General features: G+C 55.1%; 1 protein-coding gene across 2 annotated transcripts in view; it reads right to left on the reverse strand.

The window, feature by feature from the left end:
• The window catches only part of PPL (periplakin), a 44,564-nt gene that overhangs the window by 8,110 nt on the left and 19,754 nt on the right, over positions 1-16,700 (reverse strand). For both annotated transcript variants that reach the window (XM_019660292.1, XM_019660291.1), the window contains exons 2-17: positions 15,215-15,314; positions 10,074-10,228; positions 9,248-9,368; positions 8,490-8,615; positions 8,362-8,403; positions 7,104-7,265; positions 6,900-7,007; positions 5,878-5,973; positions 4,461-4,583; positions 4,189-4,335; positions 3,389-3,540; positions 2,436-2,533; positions 2,076-2,233; positions 1,149-1,327; positions 926-1,064; positions 16-209 (exon numbers count right to left, since the gene is read on the reverse strand). In XM_019660292.1, the coding sequence (XP_019515837.1) occupies positions 16-209; positions 926-1,064; positions 1,149-1,327; positions 2,076-2,233; positions 2,436-2,533; positions 3,389-3,540; positions 4,189-4,335; positions 4,461-4,583; positions 5,878-5,973; positions 6,900-7,007; positions 7,104-7,265; positions 8,362-8,403; positions 8,490-8,615; positions 9,248-9,368; positions 10,074-10,228; positions 15,215-15,314 (2,100 nt within the window). The remainder of the gene's footprint in view (positions 1-15; positions 210-925; positions 1,065-1,148; positions 1,328-2,075; positions 2,234-2,435; positions 2,534-3,388; positions 3,541-4,188; positions 4,336-4,460; positions 4,584-5,877; positions 5,974-6,899; positions 7,008-7,103; positions 7,266-8,361; positions 8,404-8,489; positions 8,616-9,247; positions 9,369-10,073; positions 10,229-15,214; positions 15,315-16,700) is intronic.

A 16,700-nucleotide genomic window follows, 5' to 3' on the forward strand; every position in this document is an offset into this window, starting at 1 on the left:
CACTGGGCCCCTCACCTGAGCTCGGCCTGCTGGCAGAGGTTGTCGAAGCGCTGGCCCAGCTTGTGGACCTCGGCCTCCTGGCGCTCCAGGTCCGGGCAGTGCTCCTGGAAGCGGCTGGCCAGCAAGCTGGAGCACTGCTTGGCGGCCTGCAGGTTCTGCTCCACCTCCCCGAAGACGGACTTCTGGGCCTGCAGCTGGGAGGCCATGGCCTGTGGGAGGGAGGGGGGCTGTGGCCAGAGCTCCCAGCCCTGCTCCAGGCACTTGCAGGAGAGGCAGAAGCCTGGGCCTGGGAAGGGACTGGGGCCTTGCCTCCGAGTTCCTCCTCAAATCTGGCGGCCATTTCTGCAGTGTTCCGTTTCGTTACAATGAACACAACCTGGAAACACTAACTTCTAAAAACCATGTGCCCTGTGGTGCTGCAGCTGGGGGTGGAATGGCCGGCTGCTCTCCCCGCTGTGAGAGAACTCAGCGAAGGCTTTGCTCTCGGAGCCCACTGCCTCGCCTCTGAGGTGAGGGTCTCAGCACACAGCCAGGATTTAGTGAGCTGGTGTGAGAATGAGGAGCCTCCCTCGGTCACACAGACTTGAACACCCGCAGTGCGCAAGCAGGCAAATGTGGGCCCTGGGGGCAGCTGCTCCAAAGATACTGGAAATCGGGGGACGGGGCGGGGCAGGGGGCTTATGCAGATCTTTGATTTTAAAATATTAGCGCCTGATTTCCACAAGCCACACAAACCCCATGAGCAGCTGGGATTTGTGCCATGGGCCTCTATTTGCAACCTCCAATTTGGCACACTGCAGGCATCCAAACTGGAGAGACTCACTGCCCTGGGCCTCCGGGCCTCGGTTTCCTCATCTGCCCAGAGGCAGTGTGGTGGGAGCACCTGGAGAGAACGGCTCCGGACGCCCAGGGTCCCTGGACTCACCGCCAGCTCCTGCCTCTTGCTGTCAAGGGCACGGCCACTCTCGGGCACTGTGTCATCCTGGGTCAGCTGGTTCTCGTACGTGGCCAGCACCTCCCTGCCCTGCTGCAGGCTCTTCTCCAGGCGGTTGGCAACATCGACCCTGGAGACACGGGTCAGGAGTGAGGGGGTGCTTGCCTGGCCCCTGGCCCCTGCCCAACCTCCCCAGTGCCCGCCTGCCACCCACTTCTCCTGGGCCGAGTCCAGCAGCTGCACCAGGCGCTCGTATCTGTGGTTGGTGTCCTCCACCCGGGTTCTCAGCAAGGGGGTACTGCCGCTGCCCGGGAGGGCCTGCATGAAGGCCTCGCACTCGGCCGTGCAGCGCACCTTCTCTGGCTCGATCCGGAGCAGCTCGTTGGTGATGTTCTGTGGAGACCAGAGGCCCTCGTGTGGGTCACAGGTGGGTGGTCCCTTCCCCCCAAGGGCCTGCAAGCTTCAGGGACAGGGGAAACTGCATTCTGGGGATTTGGAAGCAGGGGCTATGCCTCACACGGACAGGCAGTTACCAAGCTCTCACTGTTCCAAGCACTGCACACAATGATTTCTTTCATCTTTGGGGGCAACCCTATGAGGTGGGTACTTTTTCTCTCCCACCTAGACTTGAAGCAGCTTAGGCAGGGGTGTGGTAGGGCCTGGCCTCTGCTCCCACCCGTGTACTGGGGGTTCTCTGGGCCTTGACTCGGCTCCTACCAGCTGTGATGTGAGGCCACATCAAGGGCCACACACTTCTCCGAGCCCAGTTCCTTCTCTGTAAACCAGGAATGGTCACCCCCATTGTGGAGGGCTCCTCGGGACTCAGGAGACTGTGTGTATATGTGTGTGTGAGAGGGGAGTGACGGACGGTGTTCCCATGCAGCCCCTTGCTTGGCTCCAGCCATGCAGAGGTAGCACAAGCCTCACCAGCCCTCTCCCAGGGATGTGTTGGTGGGTACGCCAGGGCTCAGGCACCTCCTTGATTCTTGGCCTAGCACAGCCCCCTACCACGACTCAGGAATTCTCTTGTGAGAGGCAGCAAGTGGTCCCCATCGAGCACCAAGAGCCCCGTGGGGATGGGACCTTGAGCAGGTGTCCCAGAGAGCCAGGGGGTCTGGCCATGCCCCAATCCTGGCGGTACCTTGAGGTCCTTGGCCCGCTCGGCACTGTCCTGCACAGCCCGGCCTTGCTCCAGCGGTGGCCGCAGGATCGCGGTGATGGCCTTCTCCTGCCGGTCTAGGTCACTGGCCACCTTGTCCAAGCCAGCCAGCAGCTGCCGCCCCTGCAGGTCAGAGGTATCTGCCGGAGGGAAATCAGAGTCAGGTGGCAGTCGGGCATAAGGCCCAGGGATGGGGCCTGGAGGCCAGCTGGGACCTCCAGGGCTGGCCCGGCCCCCCCAGCCTCACCATGGCTGACCCTGCTGTCCGATCCACAGCACAGACCATGGGCCCAGCGCCTCCTTCCTGTCCCCCCAGCCTTGGGCAGTGGCCCTGGAACCCACCTCCAGGGTTCTCTGCCTTCAGCACCTCGTGCCGCTGCTGGAGTGCGTTCCTGCTCCCAGCTGCCTTCTGCCGGACGCTGCGATACTGGCTGCCCAGGCTGTAAGAGCAAACATGGGCTGGGGACCCAGGGCAGCCCGCCACTCCTCCACCCACAGACGCAGGACCCCGGACTCTGGCTGGACAAACAGCCCAGAGGAGTTGGGCGGCTCATCAAAATGCTTTGAAAAGTTAAATTATGACACACAGAAGGGGTCTGCTCAAACACCGGTCTGTCCTCCCTCCCTTCCCCCTCCTTCCCTGCTTTCTCCCTTTTCTTCATAGCAAGTCTTACTACCTAAAATTATCTTGTTTGTTCTTCTTTTGTCTTCCCCACCAAGATGTTACCCCTGAGGGAGCAGTACATAGTAAATGCTCAATAAATACTTGCTGAATGAATAAATGAAGGCATTCCTTGACTCACTCATTCAACAAAGAGTTCTTGGGTCCTTACTTTGCACCAGGTACTGAACAAGGCCCTGGATACAGTAAATCTCCTCAAGGAGCCCCTGTCCATGAGACCAATGAATACACACAGCATTTTGATAGCAGGACGTGCAGTGGGAGGAGGTGCTTGAGAGAAGAGAGGCAGCAGCACTCCTGAGCCAGGGTGCAAGGCGGGGCAGTCAGGGAAGGCTTCACAGAGGAGGTGACCCCAGAGCTGAGTCTTAAGCCAAGAAGCCTGAGCCAACCAGGCAGTGAGAAGGCACCCAGGTAGAGGGAACAGCATGTGCAAAGGCCCAGAGGGACTTGCAGAGAAACTGCTCGCTGAACTGTGCCCAAAGCTGGACGTTCACACAAAGCAGGTGAGCCTGGCCAACAGGATCTGCCCCTGTTCCACTTGCGCCTCCAAGTGGGTGCAGGCGTTACCCAGGGCTGTGAATGGGGTCCCTTCCGGCTCCCTCCTTTCCCGTACCTGTCTGCCAGGGCCAGGGCCTCGGGGTCAGTGGGGGGGATCATGAAGCAGACGGCGGGGGCGGTCAGCTTGTTCCCTGCACTGTCAGTGAGGTCCCAGCTCTCCCCGTTGTTCCTCTGCAGGGTGTAGCTGTAGCCCCTTGAGATCAGGCCCTGGCAGGGGCAGGCCAAACAGTGAGAGGGCACACAGAGGCTTGCCTCGGCCAGTGGCCCCGGAGCCCCGAAGCCATCTCGTCCCCACCCCCCAAATCTGGGACCTGGGGAGTCTTAGCCCATCTCTCAGACCCTTCCCAAGATGCCGTGTCATACAGTTGGGAAGGACCAGGGGACGTGTGTTGGGTCTGCTGGCCTGGCACCCACCGGGATTTCCCTTTGGGGAACTCCCTTCCCCCATTCCCAGTCCACGTGGTCTCTCCCTTCTTCATTCCCAGTCCCTGACTACTCTGGGTGGACATGTGACTCAGGCCTGGCCAATGAGAGAATGGCATCATCCCCCCCCCACCCTGGCCGCCACAGTGATGGGTTTAAACTGGACACATGACTCAAATTGGGCCAGTGAGAACCCTCCCTAGGATTTCTGCTGAAAGGACTGGAGTTGCTAAGCTGGTAGCACAGAAGGTCAGGGCACCTGGTGGGGCAGTGTTCGGGACTAGCAGAGAGTGGCCCCAATGGCAGATGGGTGCAGGTTCCTGAAAATGTTTGAGGCCCTGCATCCAGCCATTGTTACCCCTACGACCTTTCAATGACACAAAGAGACAGACCTGGGCCTGGCCTGCCTGGGGCACCGGGGCAGCAGCTCACCTGGTCACCCTCAAAGTCACAGAGTGCCTCCACGGGGATGGGCTTGAGTGGTGTCTCCCGACGGTACTTGAGGGGCACCACCTGCTGCCCTCGCTTCTGCAGGCCCCGCACCACCTGCTCATACTTGTCCAGGGCCTTCTCCTGGTCCTGAACGCAGGAGGGGTACCTGGGTGAGACCACGCAGCCTCCCCCAGGGGGTGGGGGGCAGGGGCCCTGCTCAGGGCTGAGGTGGGGGAGGGGATGCAGAGGTCCTCCCTGAGCCCATCACTCACATCCAGCTCCCGCAGCAGCAACTCAATCTGGAAGCGGTCCTTGAAATCAGGGCTGTATTTCTGGTTCAGGTCCGAGTCCACCTTGCGCAGCAGCTCCTGAGCGTCCTTCACGTCTTTGTGGAACTACGGGAGATCAGGTGGCCCGATTACAGACGCGAAACCACTAGGACACCTGGGGCTAACCCTGGCTGTGGCTTCAGGTCCAATCCCAGGCAGGGCTGGGCCTCCCACCTACCCTGAGTCTACAGGCTCTGCTGGTTCGAGACACCCCCAGCCCTCCCTGGCGCGGCTCCCTGGGGGAGGCCTCATGGGGAAGAAACCACCAATTGGTCCCTTCCCACCAGTCTACATGATGCCACCTCTAAGACATAGTAATTTTCATGTACACACCAGTAAGCCTTGGGTTCTCTTAAATCCCATTCCTTTCTTTGTGCCAGGGACACCCTAACTTAATGCTATACTTTCATTCAAAGTCTTGATACACGGAAGAGAAGCCTCCGCACTTTGTTCTAGAACATTCTCTTGCCCATCCTTCCGTCTATCAACTCTGGAATCATTCACTGTCAGCTGTGAGCTGTCCCCTGGGCATGAATGGGACTTTGGGATCCCTGTGAAGCCCACAGTCCAGTGGGGCTCAGACACCAAACCATGAGTGACATGTGTCATCTGGGTTCAAGTGTCCCCAAACTACCCACTTGTAAGAATCACCTGCAGCTCTTGCTACAAATACACATTCCCATGGAAACAACCCAGTGTCCATCAATACATGAATGGATAGATGTGGCCCATCCAAACAGTGGACTGTTCCGCAGCCATGCAAAGGAATGGAGTTCTCATTCATGCCACAACATAAATGAACCTCGGAAATGTGTTCAGAAAAAGAAGCCAGACACAAAAAGGCCACATAGCATATGATTCCACTTAACACGAAATGTCTAGAATCGGCAGAGCCAAAGAGACAAATAGAGAAGAGGTTACCAAGGGCTGGGGAAGGGAGGAGTGAGGCGTAATTGTTTAGTGGGTTCAGAGTTCCTATTCGGGGTAATGAAAAAGCTTTGGAAAGACAATGGTTGCACAACACTGAATATAATGAATGTCACTGGACTGTACGCTTAAAAATAGCCAAAATGACAAATTTCATATTAAACGCATTTTACCAACATATACACCCCACAGACTCATCCCTGGGCCCCACGCTGACCTGGTTAATGAGACTCTCCTGCCCCAGGCCTCAGGGAAGACGGACAAGGGCCGGGCAAGCTCGGGACACACCCATGTATGCCATCAGAAGCGTGGGCAGGGGGAGGCCCAGGAAGGCAGTCCTGTGGGACGCCTGGAGGAAGTGGCACTGGGGCCACCAGTGAGCCAAGTAGGCGCTGAGTGCTGCCACCGATGGGACCCAGGGGCCGGCGGGCACCTGGTGATAGTCTTCCATGTACTTCAGGTGGCTCTCCTCGCAGATGAGCAGGTTTAGGTACTCCTTCCAGTCCGCGTGCACGGCCTCCATGTGAGCCTGCCAGGAGAAGGGGGACAGGTGACTGCTGTGCAGGTGCCCGGGACACCAAGGGAGGGATGGCGGGATTCCGAACCAGCAAATGTGGGGGAGAGGGCGTCTGGCATCTGCCTGGGTGTGGCTTCCACAGAGGCAGCCAGCTCTTGCCCAGAAGTGGGAAGAGGAGAGAGAGGCAATGTCAAGGAGCCAAGCCGGGCTGCCAAGTACAGGTGCTTGGGCTGTGCACTGCACAAAGGACAAGGAGGGGCTGTGTCTGCCCAAAGTGGTGCTTTTAAAACATTGTCACAAAGGCACTGTAGGGAGGTGAATGGTATCCCTCCTTCGTCAAATTCATGTCCACTCAGAACTCAGAATGTGGCTGTATTTGGAAAATTGCAGGATAAAATCGTCCTGGATTTAGGGTGGGCCCTAACTCCAATGACTGGTGTCCTTATAAGAAGAAGAGACACACAGGGGCAGGTCCGTGTGCAGATAGAGGCAGAGATAGGCGTGATGCAGCCCCAAGCAAAGGAATGCCAGCAACCACCAGAAGCAGGGAGCGGGCCAGGGCAGCTCCTCCCCTGGAGCCTTCAGAGGGAACACCTTGATTTTACACTTCTGGCCTCCAGAAACGTGGGAGAATAAATTTCTGTTGTCTAAAGCCACCCAGTTTGTGGTCGTTTGTTACAGCCGTCTGAGAATATTGATACAGGCACCATCTGGGCTTCAGAAGTCTGGGGGGCTGAGGGCAGGACGTGTCAAGGGATCAAAATAATGAGAGGAGGCAGGGTCAGAGCAAGATGAGGGGCAAAATGGAGACAGACCTACAAACGCAGGACGCAGGACCCCCGCACCTTGGGGGCTGCCCGAGTCCAGAGGGCCCACTGCAGAGGCCACCCTGAGGCCACCCTGGAGGAGGCGTCCCCCCCGCCCCGGTGCACACGCACCTCAATGGAGTTCCTCCCAGGATGCTCGGCAGCTAGTAGCTCGTCACCCTCACTGTGCAGCTTGTTGATTCTCTCCTCTTTGGCCTCTAGGTTTCGGTTGATGAAATTCTGCAGGTGGTGGGGGAGGGACAGTGGCAGGGCTCAGCACCCCGCCTGGCAGCCCCATGCTCCCCTCATCCCAATGCCCCAGGCTCCAGCGCCCACCTCATACTGGCGCCGGCGGCTGGAGTAGTCGAGGTTTCGGTCACTCCAGTCGTACTGCATGCGGCCCTTGGCCTGCTGGTCCAGCCAGTACAGCTCATTGGTGCAGCGCTGCATATAGTCTTGCAACGAGCTCAGGTGCTGCTGCCGAGCCTGTGATGCCGCCTGTTGGGGGGACAGGGTGAGGCCTCCCTCCACACCTCCCACAGCGTCAGGCTCTGGCCCTGCCGGACACCCCTGCTGTGGATACATCACCGACCCTCCGAGACAAAACTCATGCATTCGTTCAGCAAACGTTTACTGAGTGCCTACTAAGCACTGGGCATCGCTCCAAGCACTGGGGATACAGCAGCGAACAAAACAGACAGAACCCTCATGGAACTGGCATTTTTGTGTGGAGCCTCAGTTTACTCCTCTGCACACTGGGGATGATGACAGCACTGATCTCACAGAGCAGAAGGACCGGCACACAGTTGGTGCTCGATAAACGTCAGCAACTACAGCTTCCCCTTTTATCTCTGTTGTGTCATTGTATAGATGGCTAGAGCTTTACATCTAAGAAGAGGTGGGGGAGGGGAGGCGAGCAGGGGGGACAGCCGCCTGCATTTTGCTCTGCAAATAAGCACAGCAGCTAATGCATGCGCGGGGCCACCATGTGCCAGCACCCTGCTAAGGACGCTTCCAACATGAACTAATGCAGCCCACAGAGCAACCCTGAGACAGGGACTTGCAGTCACTCCACTTTACAGATGAGGAAACTGAGGCTCCCAGGGGCTAAGAAGCTCATTCAAGTTCTCCCCACCAACCAGGGGTGGAGGCAGTCTGGCTTCGGAGCCTGCTAACAGCTTGTGCTCTCCCACCCCTCATCCCCCCATCTGAGGTGTTTGAGACATCTCAACAGAAAGCATTTATTCATGCATCACTTGTGCGGTTTAAAAACATTAAAAATGCATTCTTCAAAGGTTTTACAAAGGGAAATAGGAAACTTGCTTATAAGGCACGTGATATTGTACTTGGCACACAGAAGGCGCTTAACAAATAAGAAGCAAACTAGAAGACAGGCTGTATCCCAAGAGACAGATGGGGTCTACTGGGGTTTTCTGGGAGCACAGGACAAACGGGCGTCTCTCAGGCAGGGGCTGGGGGTGGGGAGGCATCGCTTCCTACTTCATCTCCCTCTGCTCTGTTTGAAATGTTTATTGCATAGGCTTCCTGTCCCACGGCCTGGCTTCTCAGCCCCTCCCTCCCACCGTGTTCTCACCAGCAGTTGCTGATACTTGGCCTGGAGTTCGCTGTTCTGTTCCTGAGGACACAGAGCAGAGGGTACGGGTTAGGGCAGGGGAGCACGTGAGCCCCTCCTGTCCCAGTGCCCCCAGCACCGGCATCTACCTTGCCCCCATCCTTGGTCAGGTGGGGCCCAATGGCCTTGACCTCGTTGTGGAAGATGTTGTGCTGCTCCACCTGGTTGTCCACCAGCGGCAGGTCCGTCCCAAAGCCCTGGCCGCTCAGCTTGTCCTGGGAGGGGCAGATGGAGACAAGTGTGAAGGGAAGGGGTGGGCAGGGGCTGGGGACTCGCAGCCCACCCCATGGGCCTCGGCTCTCCTGACAGGGCCGGCCGAGGAGTGAGCGAAGTGGCCCCATGAGGCATGTGGGGAGACGCTGTCGCCTTTATCCACACACGTCATCTCATTTAATCTCACAGCAACCTCAGAGGCCCACACGGTTACTGTGTCCATTTCACAGATGAAGAAACCGAGGCTCTCCGGGGGGCGTCACTTGCCCAGGGTCACACCACTAAAAGAGAACTCTAGGCTCTAGCGGTCGCACCTCTTTGTCCTGGAGATGGGCTGGAGAGGGCATGGCAAGGGCAGTGGCCGGCCAGAAATCTGGCTGCTCCCCCCAGCCTGCCAGGACCCCAACAAGCCAGGGTAGAGGGGTGATCCCAGGAGGGTCCTAATCGCCACCACTTCTGCTGTGTGACTCTGGGCTAGGAGCTGAGCCTCTCTGAGCCTCGCTCTTCTCATTGACACAAATGTCAGAAAACACGGGGAACACGACTCCTTCCCGGAAGGGCTGTGGTGACATGAAATGGTGGGGTTCTCCCTGCACACACACGGCGCCCTCCCCAGCTGACGCTTGGGCCGTACCAGCTTTTCCTCCACCAGCGCCGCCCAGTTGACTTGTGGGTCCGCCTCCTTCACCGCCAGGTTGTAGATCTGCTTGTGTTTCCCTCGGAGGTTGGTCACACGCTCCTTCAGCTGACGGATGCTGAGCGGGGACAGCGGCCACTGGTTAGTAGCCTAATTGGCAGGGGCACTGCCCACCCCCAGCCTCGGGCTTTCAGCCTGGTGCCCTGGAAGGACAGGGTGGTAGGTGCCCTGGGTTCCAGACAAACACTCGCACCCTCCTGTCCACCTTCCCTCATCATCAACATTCCCCCAGGGCCCACTGTGCCTGAAACCACAGACGGTTTTGGAAGAAACAGGCAGGCCCACTGCTCTCTGGAGCCCCACCATCCAGCAGGGGCCACAGCGGGACGTGGGCCATGACAGGGGACAAGCACAGAGGGGACACCAACAGACACTTGCCCCTGCTGGAGGGCGGGGGGAACAAGGGAGGTGTCCTGGGTGCCGATTTATTCACATCAGAGCTAAGGCGAGAACCAGGAGCACGGGCAGCCAGCTGCACCAGGCAGTGAGAAAGCGCGCTCAAAACCCGGGAGGTCAGACAGCACAGTGGTCAGGAAGCTGTGGTCACACAATGACCAGAACAGGGGACGCTAGTGCTCTGACCCTCAGTCTCCCCGACTATAAAACGGGTGTCATGAGAATAACATAAGGGAGCTGGCATGTGCCTGGCGTCTAGTCAGCTCTCAGTAAACCCTAACTTGGTACCCTGAGTACTGAGTGGGCTGTGGCCCTCCTGCCCTGGCCCAGAGTGGCTCCCCTGGGACCCGAAGCAGAGGGAACCTACTCCTCAGCAATCATGTCCCCCTGAGGGTGCTTCATGTGCTTGGCGATGGCCGCGTCCGCCTCCAGCACGTACAGCAGCTTCTCCGAGTCGGACACCTTCTGCAGGGCCACGTCCCGGTGCTCGGGCTTCCGGCCCTCCTGCAGCCGGGCCACATCCTAAGGGAGTCATGAGAGAGGGGGGACAGCAGATGGGGACTCAGTGGGCACTGCAGGGATGGGAGGGGCCAGTGAGGGGCTCCCTGGCCCCGCCTACCCTCTCCTCCAGCCACGCAGCAGACAGAGCCCAAGTGCCTACTTGTGGGGGCTCCGGGACACTGTGGCGCCCAGTGGGGAGACCATTGGAAAGGCACGTCAACAGATAAACCTCACAAAGGTGATTGTAAGTTGATATAAGTTGGTGTTTGTTGAGGAAATGCACCTGATGTGAAAAGAGGGGGACCTGCTTTAGCTCCAGGGGTCAGTGAGGCCCCTCTGAGGCAGTGACACAAAGTAAGAATGAAGGACAAAAGGAAAGTGTACCAGGCAGAGGGAACAGCCTGTGCAAAGGCCCTGAGGCAGGAAAGGGCGGTCCGTGATTAAAGCCACCATGGTTGGAAGATGGATGGGGGTTGGAAGTGTGAGAGATGGGCAGCGCAGGCCAGAGCATGAAAGGCCTGTGGGCTATGAGGCAGGGACCAAAGCACGGGATGGCAGTACTGAGGGAAGTGACACGTGTCCCCCCTGCCCCCAATCCTTAAGGTAATTCCTCCAGGGGTTCTGCAGGGAGAAGGGACAAGCTGGGAAGGTAGTCAGCAGCTGTGACAGTGCCGAGGTGAGAGCTGAGGGTGTCCCGTGCCGGGGTGGTGCCAGTGGTAATGGTGAGAATGAACAGAGTAGATAGACATCTGGAAGGAACAACTGATAAGTCGCTGAGCCCAGGGTCTCTGCTTGTTAGGGAAGAAGAATGAAGTGGCACTCAGGATGGCAGGTTTCTAGTCATAGGCCATTAATTCACTGAGTCAACACTCAGGAAGCGCAGCTGGGCACTGTGCCAGGCCCTGGGGACCCCAAGCCAGCAGGGGAGGCGGTGACAAATCAGTGACTGGGCTGCGAGGACAGACGGGGTAACATGGGAGCCTAGAGAGGGCCAGTTCCCTCCCCCAGTTGGGTCCCAGTGTCCCCATCTCTGCAATGGGAATAAGAAAAACACCTTCAGAAGAGGCATCACAGTGAACTAAGACATCTCACGCAGCAGCAAAAATGGAATCGCTGACACACATCATAGAAGAGCTTCGAAAACTAAGTGAAGTGAGAAAAGCCAGACACAAAAGGCCATGTCATGTAGGATTCCATTTACATGAACTGTCCTGAGTCGACTAATCCATAGAGACAGAAAGAAGATGAACGGCTGGGGTGTGATCGGGCATCAACAGTAAATGGGCACAAGAGATCTCACTAGAAGAGGAAAACAATCAGAAACCAATTTACAGAAATGGCTGCGCCACTCGCTGAAGCTACTCGAAATCATTGCATCGCACACTTGAAGTGGGAGCATTTTCTGATATCTAAAACAAGCCTTGATGAAGCTATTATAATAAAAAAGGAAAAGCAAAGAAGAAATGGCAAAAGAAAAAAGAAGTGAATGGTGATGGTACACAGTAAAAACATGGCTTCCTCTCGGAGGAAGACAAGGGGTCCAGCTGTCTTTCCTGGCCAACTCCTGGAACGCAAGAGGCGAACGGGGTTTGGGGGAGAGGCCCAGGTGTCAGAAGGCCAGTGGGGCTGGGCCATCTCCCCATCCCCGGGGGAGTGGAGGTGGGGGCGGTCTGGCAGGTTCAAAACCTACAACAAAACATCATAGTTCTTGGCTTGGGTGGAATTTTATCTGCGCCCTCATCACCAGCTAACCTGAAGCTCTCCTGGGCAACCATAGTGTCAAAGATTAATTCTGCAAAAGGAGGAAGCAAATTAATCATTGCCTGATTCATGCAAGCCTTCTCAAAACATGCCAGCTGAGACAAGAAAGGGCCACTCACTGAGCGATGCCAGGTAGGTGTTCCAAGTCAGGCAAAACCGATTCTTGGCAATAGAGATCGGCATGGTGGTGACCTCTGGGGGATACTGATTGGGAAGGTCATGAGGGAGCTTTCTGGGGAACGTGCTTTATCTTGGCCTGAGCAGTGTTATGTGGGTACCTACTGATGCAAAACCACACAGGGCTGAACTCAAAATTTGGATGCTTTCTACATACCTTATGTAAGTTACACCTCAATGAAAAAGTTTTTAAATGTAAAAACAAACAAAAAAAATCACAGGGACCAATATCTAATAAATTACACACACACTGGTGGGCAGGTGTGTGACAGCAAATCCAGCAGACGTTACAGGTGGGCTCTGGGTGGCCGGGATATGGATGGACTCTGTGCAATTCTTTCAACTTGTCTGCACGTTTAACATTTTGGATAGACACACAAGGTCACACATGTTGTATGATTCCGTTTATATGGAATGTCCAGAATAAGTAAATCCATACACAGAGAAAGCAAGTTGGTGATTTCCAGGGGCTGGGAGGAGAGGGGATGTGGAGAGAGTGCTAATGGGTGTGGAGTTCCCTGTGGGGGGATGAACGTGCCTCGAAACTAAATAGAGGTGGTGAATGCATGACACTGTGAATGTACTAAATGTACTCACATGCTCACTTTATTTTTATTTTTTATTTTTTTTACCTGAGCCATCCTGCCACCTTTTGGCATCTCAGCGGCAGCTCAGCTCGGGCCAGGAATCAAACCGGCGACCCTGTTGCTCAGGGCTTGCACTCTTGAGCGAGCTCTTAACCAACTGAGCCATAACATGTTCACTTTAAATGGTTAATTTTACATTATGCGAATCTCACTTCAGCAGGAAAATTCTAGAGAAGTTTTGGGTAATAAAATGATGATGTTTTCTCCAGGAAAAAAAGACTTCAAAATTATCTCCCAAATACATCCTTGTTACATCTGAGTCATTACTCTGAGCAAATAAAAGGAGAGAGCGAGACCCTATTCTCTCTCTCTCTCTCTTGCATGCACACAAGAAAAGGTCAGATATACCAAAATGTGAATAGCGGATAGAGCTCTCTGGTGGTAGAATCATGCATGATTTTCACTTGCTTAATTATACTTGTTTATCTGTCCTGAAGTGTTCGCGATGAATACATGTTACTTTTATTAAGAGAAAAAAGGACACACCCCAAAAAGCTGTTTTCATTTAGGGAAGAACACACCACCACAGAGGCCATGTCAGAGGCGGGTAAAACTCAGGAGAGGAGCTGAGTACAAGGGTGCGGCTGGAGGGAAAAGGGGCTGGTAGGGTGGGCGCTGAGGCTGGAAAGGTAGGAGGTGGCCGGGCAGGTGAGGGCAGGGAAGGAGTGGAGGGCAGGGCCTGTGGCTGGGAACAGAGCTCCGACTTGCCTTTCCTTCCCCATTTCTCACATCTAACTGAGCCTCCCCGGCCCACCCCGGCCCGCAGGTCTCTGGGATGCCTGTGGACTGGCCCTTGGGTGGGTGGACAGCTGGGCGGTCAGAGGGAGGGGCAGGCACGGCTGGGCCTGGGACCACACTGGGACCAGCCAGACCTTGAACTCCCTCATGACCTGTCCCCCCTCATGACCTGTCCCCCACTCCTCTTGGTCATCCCTGGGTAGGAAGGCAGATGAAATACAGACTGGCCAGTTAAATTCGAATTTCAGATCAACAATGGATCACTTGTAGTACAAGTATGTCCAAAATAGTACATGGGATATACTTATACCACCCCCTGCCGCCCCCAAATTTTGTTTGTGTTCTGAAATTCAAATGTAACTGGATATCCTGTATTTTTTTTTTTTTAAGATTTTATTGGGGAATCGGGGAAGGGGAACAGACAAGTTGCTGTCCTAGTTGTGGAGGATGTCGCTTCACTGGCCCACGTTGGTATTATCACTGCGCTCTTCCCCGGAGAGGCAGTCGCTCACCGGCCATTGGACGGTCGCTCACGGTGGTTAATGGCAGCTCGCGAAAGCACACGCCAGCTGCCGGCCAGCCCCACTGCAGCCTATGCTATCACTGGCGACTTACAGCAGACCATCTTAGCTGTAGAGGGCGCAGTGTCACTGGCCCTCATGTGGGATCCAAACCAGGGCCCTGCTGCTCAGAGCTGGCGTTCCAAGCCAACTCCCAACCAGCGCGCCCCTTGGCCGACCCCAAGGATATCCTGTATTTTTATTTATTAAATCTGGCAACCCCACCTCCAGGATGCTTCTGGGGCCAGCTCTGTCACTGACAAGTCAGTCGCTCTGGCCTTAAGTCTGAACCTCAGTTTCTCTAACTAAGAAATGGGTATAAACTCAACCGCACTGGGCTGGTGGAGGGTCACAGAGAAGAAAATCATCTTAGCAGCTCTGTGTGAGCTCAGCTCGTGTGCCTCATGGTTCAGAGCCCTCAGGAGAACCTACAGCTCAGAGCATCTGTTATCCCCATGTTACAGAAGAGGAGGGAAAGGAAACTGAGGCACAGGGAGGGAAAGTGATTCACCCAGCTACTTCCCCTCTCTTCTCTAAAAAAGGAGGATCGCACGTATGAGTCGTGGCAGTGGTTGTATGAGAACAGTAATGATACTGATGATAATCCTCAGCCCGGCACTGCGCCTACATAATCTCATCCACTCTTTACAGCAGCCCAGGCGACGGGATCACAAGCCCAGAGAGGTACGGTGACTTGCCCAAGGTCACACGGTCAGTAGCAAAGCTGGAGTCCTAAGGAGGGCCTGGATGTTGAGACCACGGTTCTCCTCCAGACAGGACCCATTAACTGCAGGACCTTAGCTCCCAGGTGGCGGGCTGGTTCCCCTTCAGTTTCTCCGCCTCAGTATTGTTGACATCTGGGGCTGACTGACCTGTGGTGGTGGTGGGGGGGGGTGACCTGTGCACTGTGGGGTGTTTAGCAGCATCCTGGCCTCCACCCACTAAACACCTGTCTACTGCACTCCCCCAGCTGTGACAGCTAAAAATGTCTCCAGATGTGGCCACATGTCCCCTAAAAGGCAGAATGACCCCAGGTGAGAACCGCTGGGTCAGACAAGACCTTGGTCCTGAGCGGGTGGTTGGCGGTTCAGGGGAGCCCTGGAGGGAGTGGAGGGGGCACTCACGCTCTGCATCTTGGCCTCTGTGTCCACGATGTTCTTCTCCACTTGGTCGGCATTCTTCTGCAGCTGATCGATCAGCTCTGACAGCTCCTTGTTAGAAATGCTGCAGGCAGGAGACAGGGAGGTGAGCCGACGGCCTGGAGGGTGGGGGCCATGTCCCCACCAACCCCCAGGCTGTCCCCAGCCCCAGGCTCTGAGCAGGAACTGCCCAGTGAGCCTCAGATGGAGCTTAGCTGTCCCTTCAACACCTGGGCAACATCACTAAAGCCACAGAAACAAGACAGCATCTGGGTCGGGGAAATCAGCCCCAACTTTGGTCGTTTACTCTAATGCTTCTTTCTATTTTGCCACATTGGCAGGGCACCCTTATTCTTTATTATTTTTCCCATATTTCTTATTGAGAGAGAATTCACATACGATGAAATTCACCCTTTTAACGTACAGAATTCAGTGCTTTTTAGTATGTTCGCAGGGTTATACAACCATCATCACTATTTAATTCCGGGACACTTCCATTACCCCAAGAAGAAACCCAGTACCCTTTAGCAGTCACTCCCCGTTATTCCCCCTTCCAGCCCCTGGCGATCATTAATCTACTCTATGTCTCTATAGATTTGCATACTCTGGATATTTCATAGAAATAGAATCATATGCTCTGTGGCCCTTTGTGTCTGGCTTCTTTCACTGAGCATAATGTATTCAAGGTTCATCCACGTTGTAGCCTGTGTCAGTGCTTCGTTCCTTTTTATGGCTGAGTAATATTCCATTGCATGGACAGACCACACTTTGTTTATCCAGTCATCAGTGGATGGACATTTGGGTCGTTTCCACCTTTTGGCCATTACAAACCACGCTGTTGTGAACATTTGGATACAAGTTTTTGTGCAAGCTCCCTTATTGTTAAATAGCTGATATTTTTTTTCTTTCCATCTACACACGCTTTATATTTAAATAAATTTACTCAAAAAGAGAACTTGGGCTCCTCACTGTAAACAGAAAACCAGAAACCCTCGCCATAAATGGAAGTAAGCACTGAAACAAATTCCATGGAAAAAAATGATGGTATTAGGTTCTAGCTGGACGCTTGGTTGCCTGCACACATCACCTGCAGACCAAGCCCTGCCCTCTCTTGCTTAAAAAGCAGAGCTTGGCACGTATCGTAGCCACGTCAGAGCCATGTTAGCACCAAACCAAAACTTTCTCTTGGATGTTCTCAGAGCCTCTGAGAGACTGAAAATCAGAACAGCTTTCTCCCTCAGTGTTTCTGTATTCTCTCTTGTCACAGGTGGCCGCCCTTGAAATGACATTATAGACCACTCCGGCAAACACCATCGTGGCAGCGAAGACCTTAGCCCTGGAGTCAGATGTGGGTTCTGGCTGTGTGACTTGGCCAAGCTGCTGTACCTCTCTGTGCCTCTGCGTCTGCCATCAGATGAAATAACTACCTTTCCCAGAAGGGTATTACGAATGGGAGTGAGGTTATACAGGC

This window comes from Hipposideros armiger, unplaced genomic scaffold, assembly GCF_001890085.2.
Source record: "Hipposideros armiger isolate ML-2016 unplaced genomic scaffold, ASM189008v1 scaffold_315, whole genome shotgun sequence".
NCBI lineage: Eukaryota > Metazoa > Chordata > Mammalia > Chiroptera > Hipposideridae > Hipposideros > Hipposideros armiger.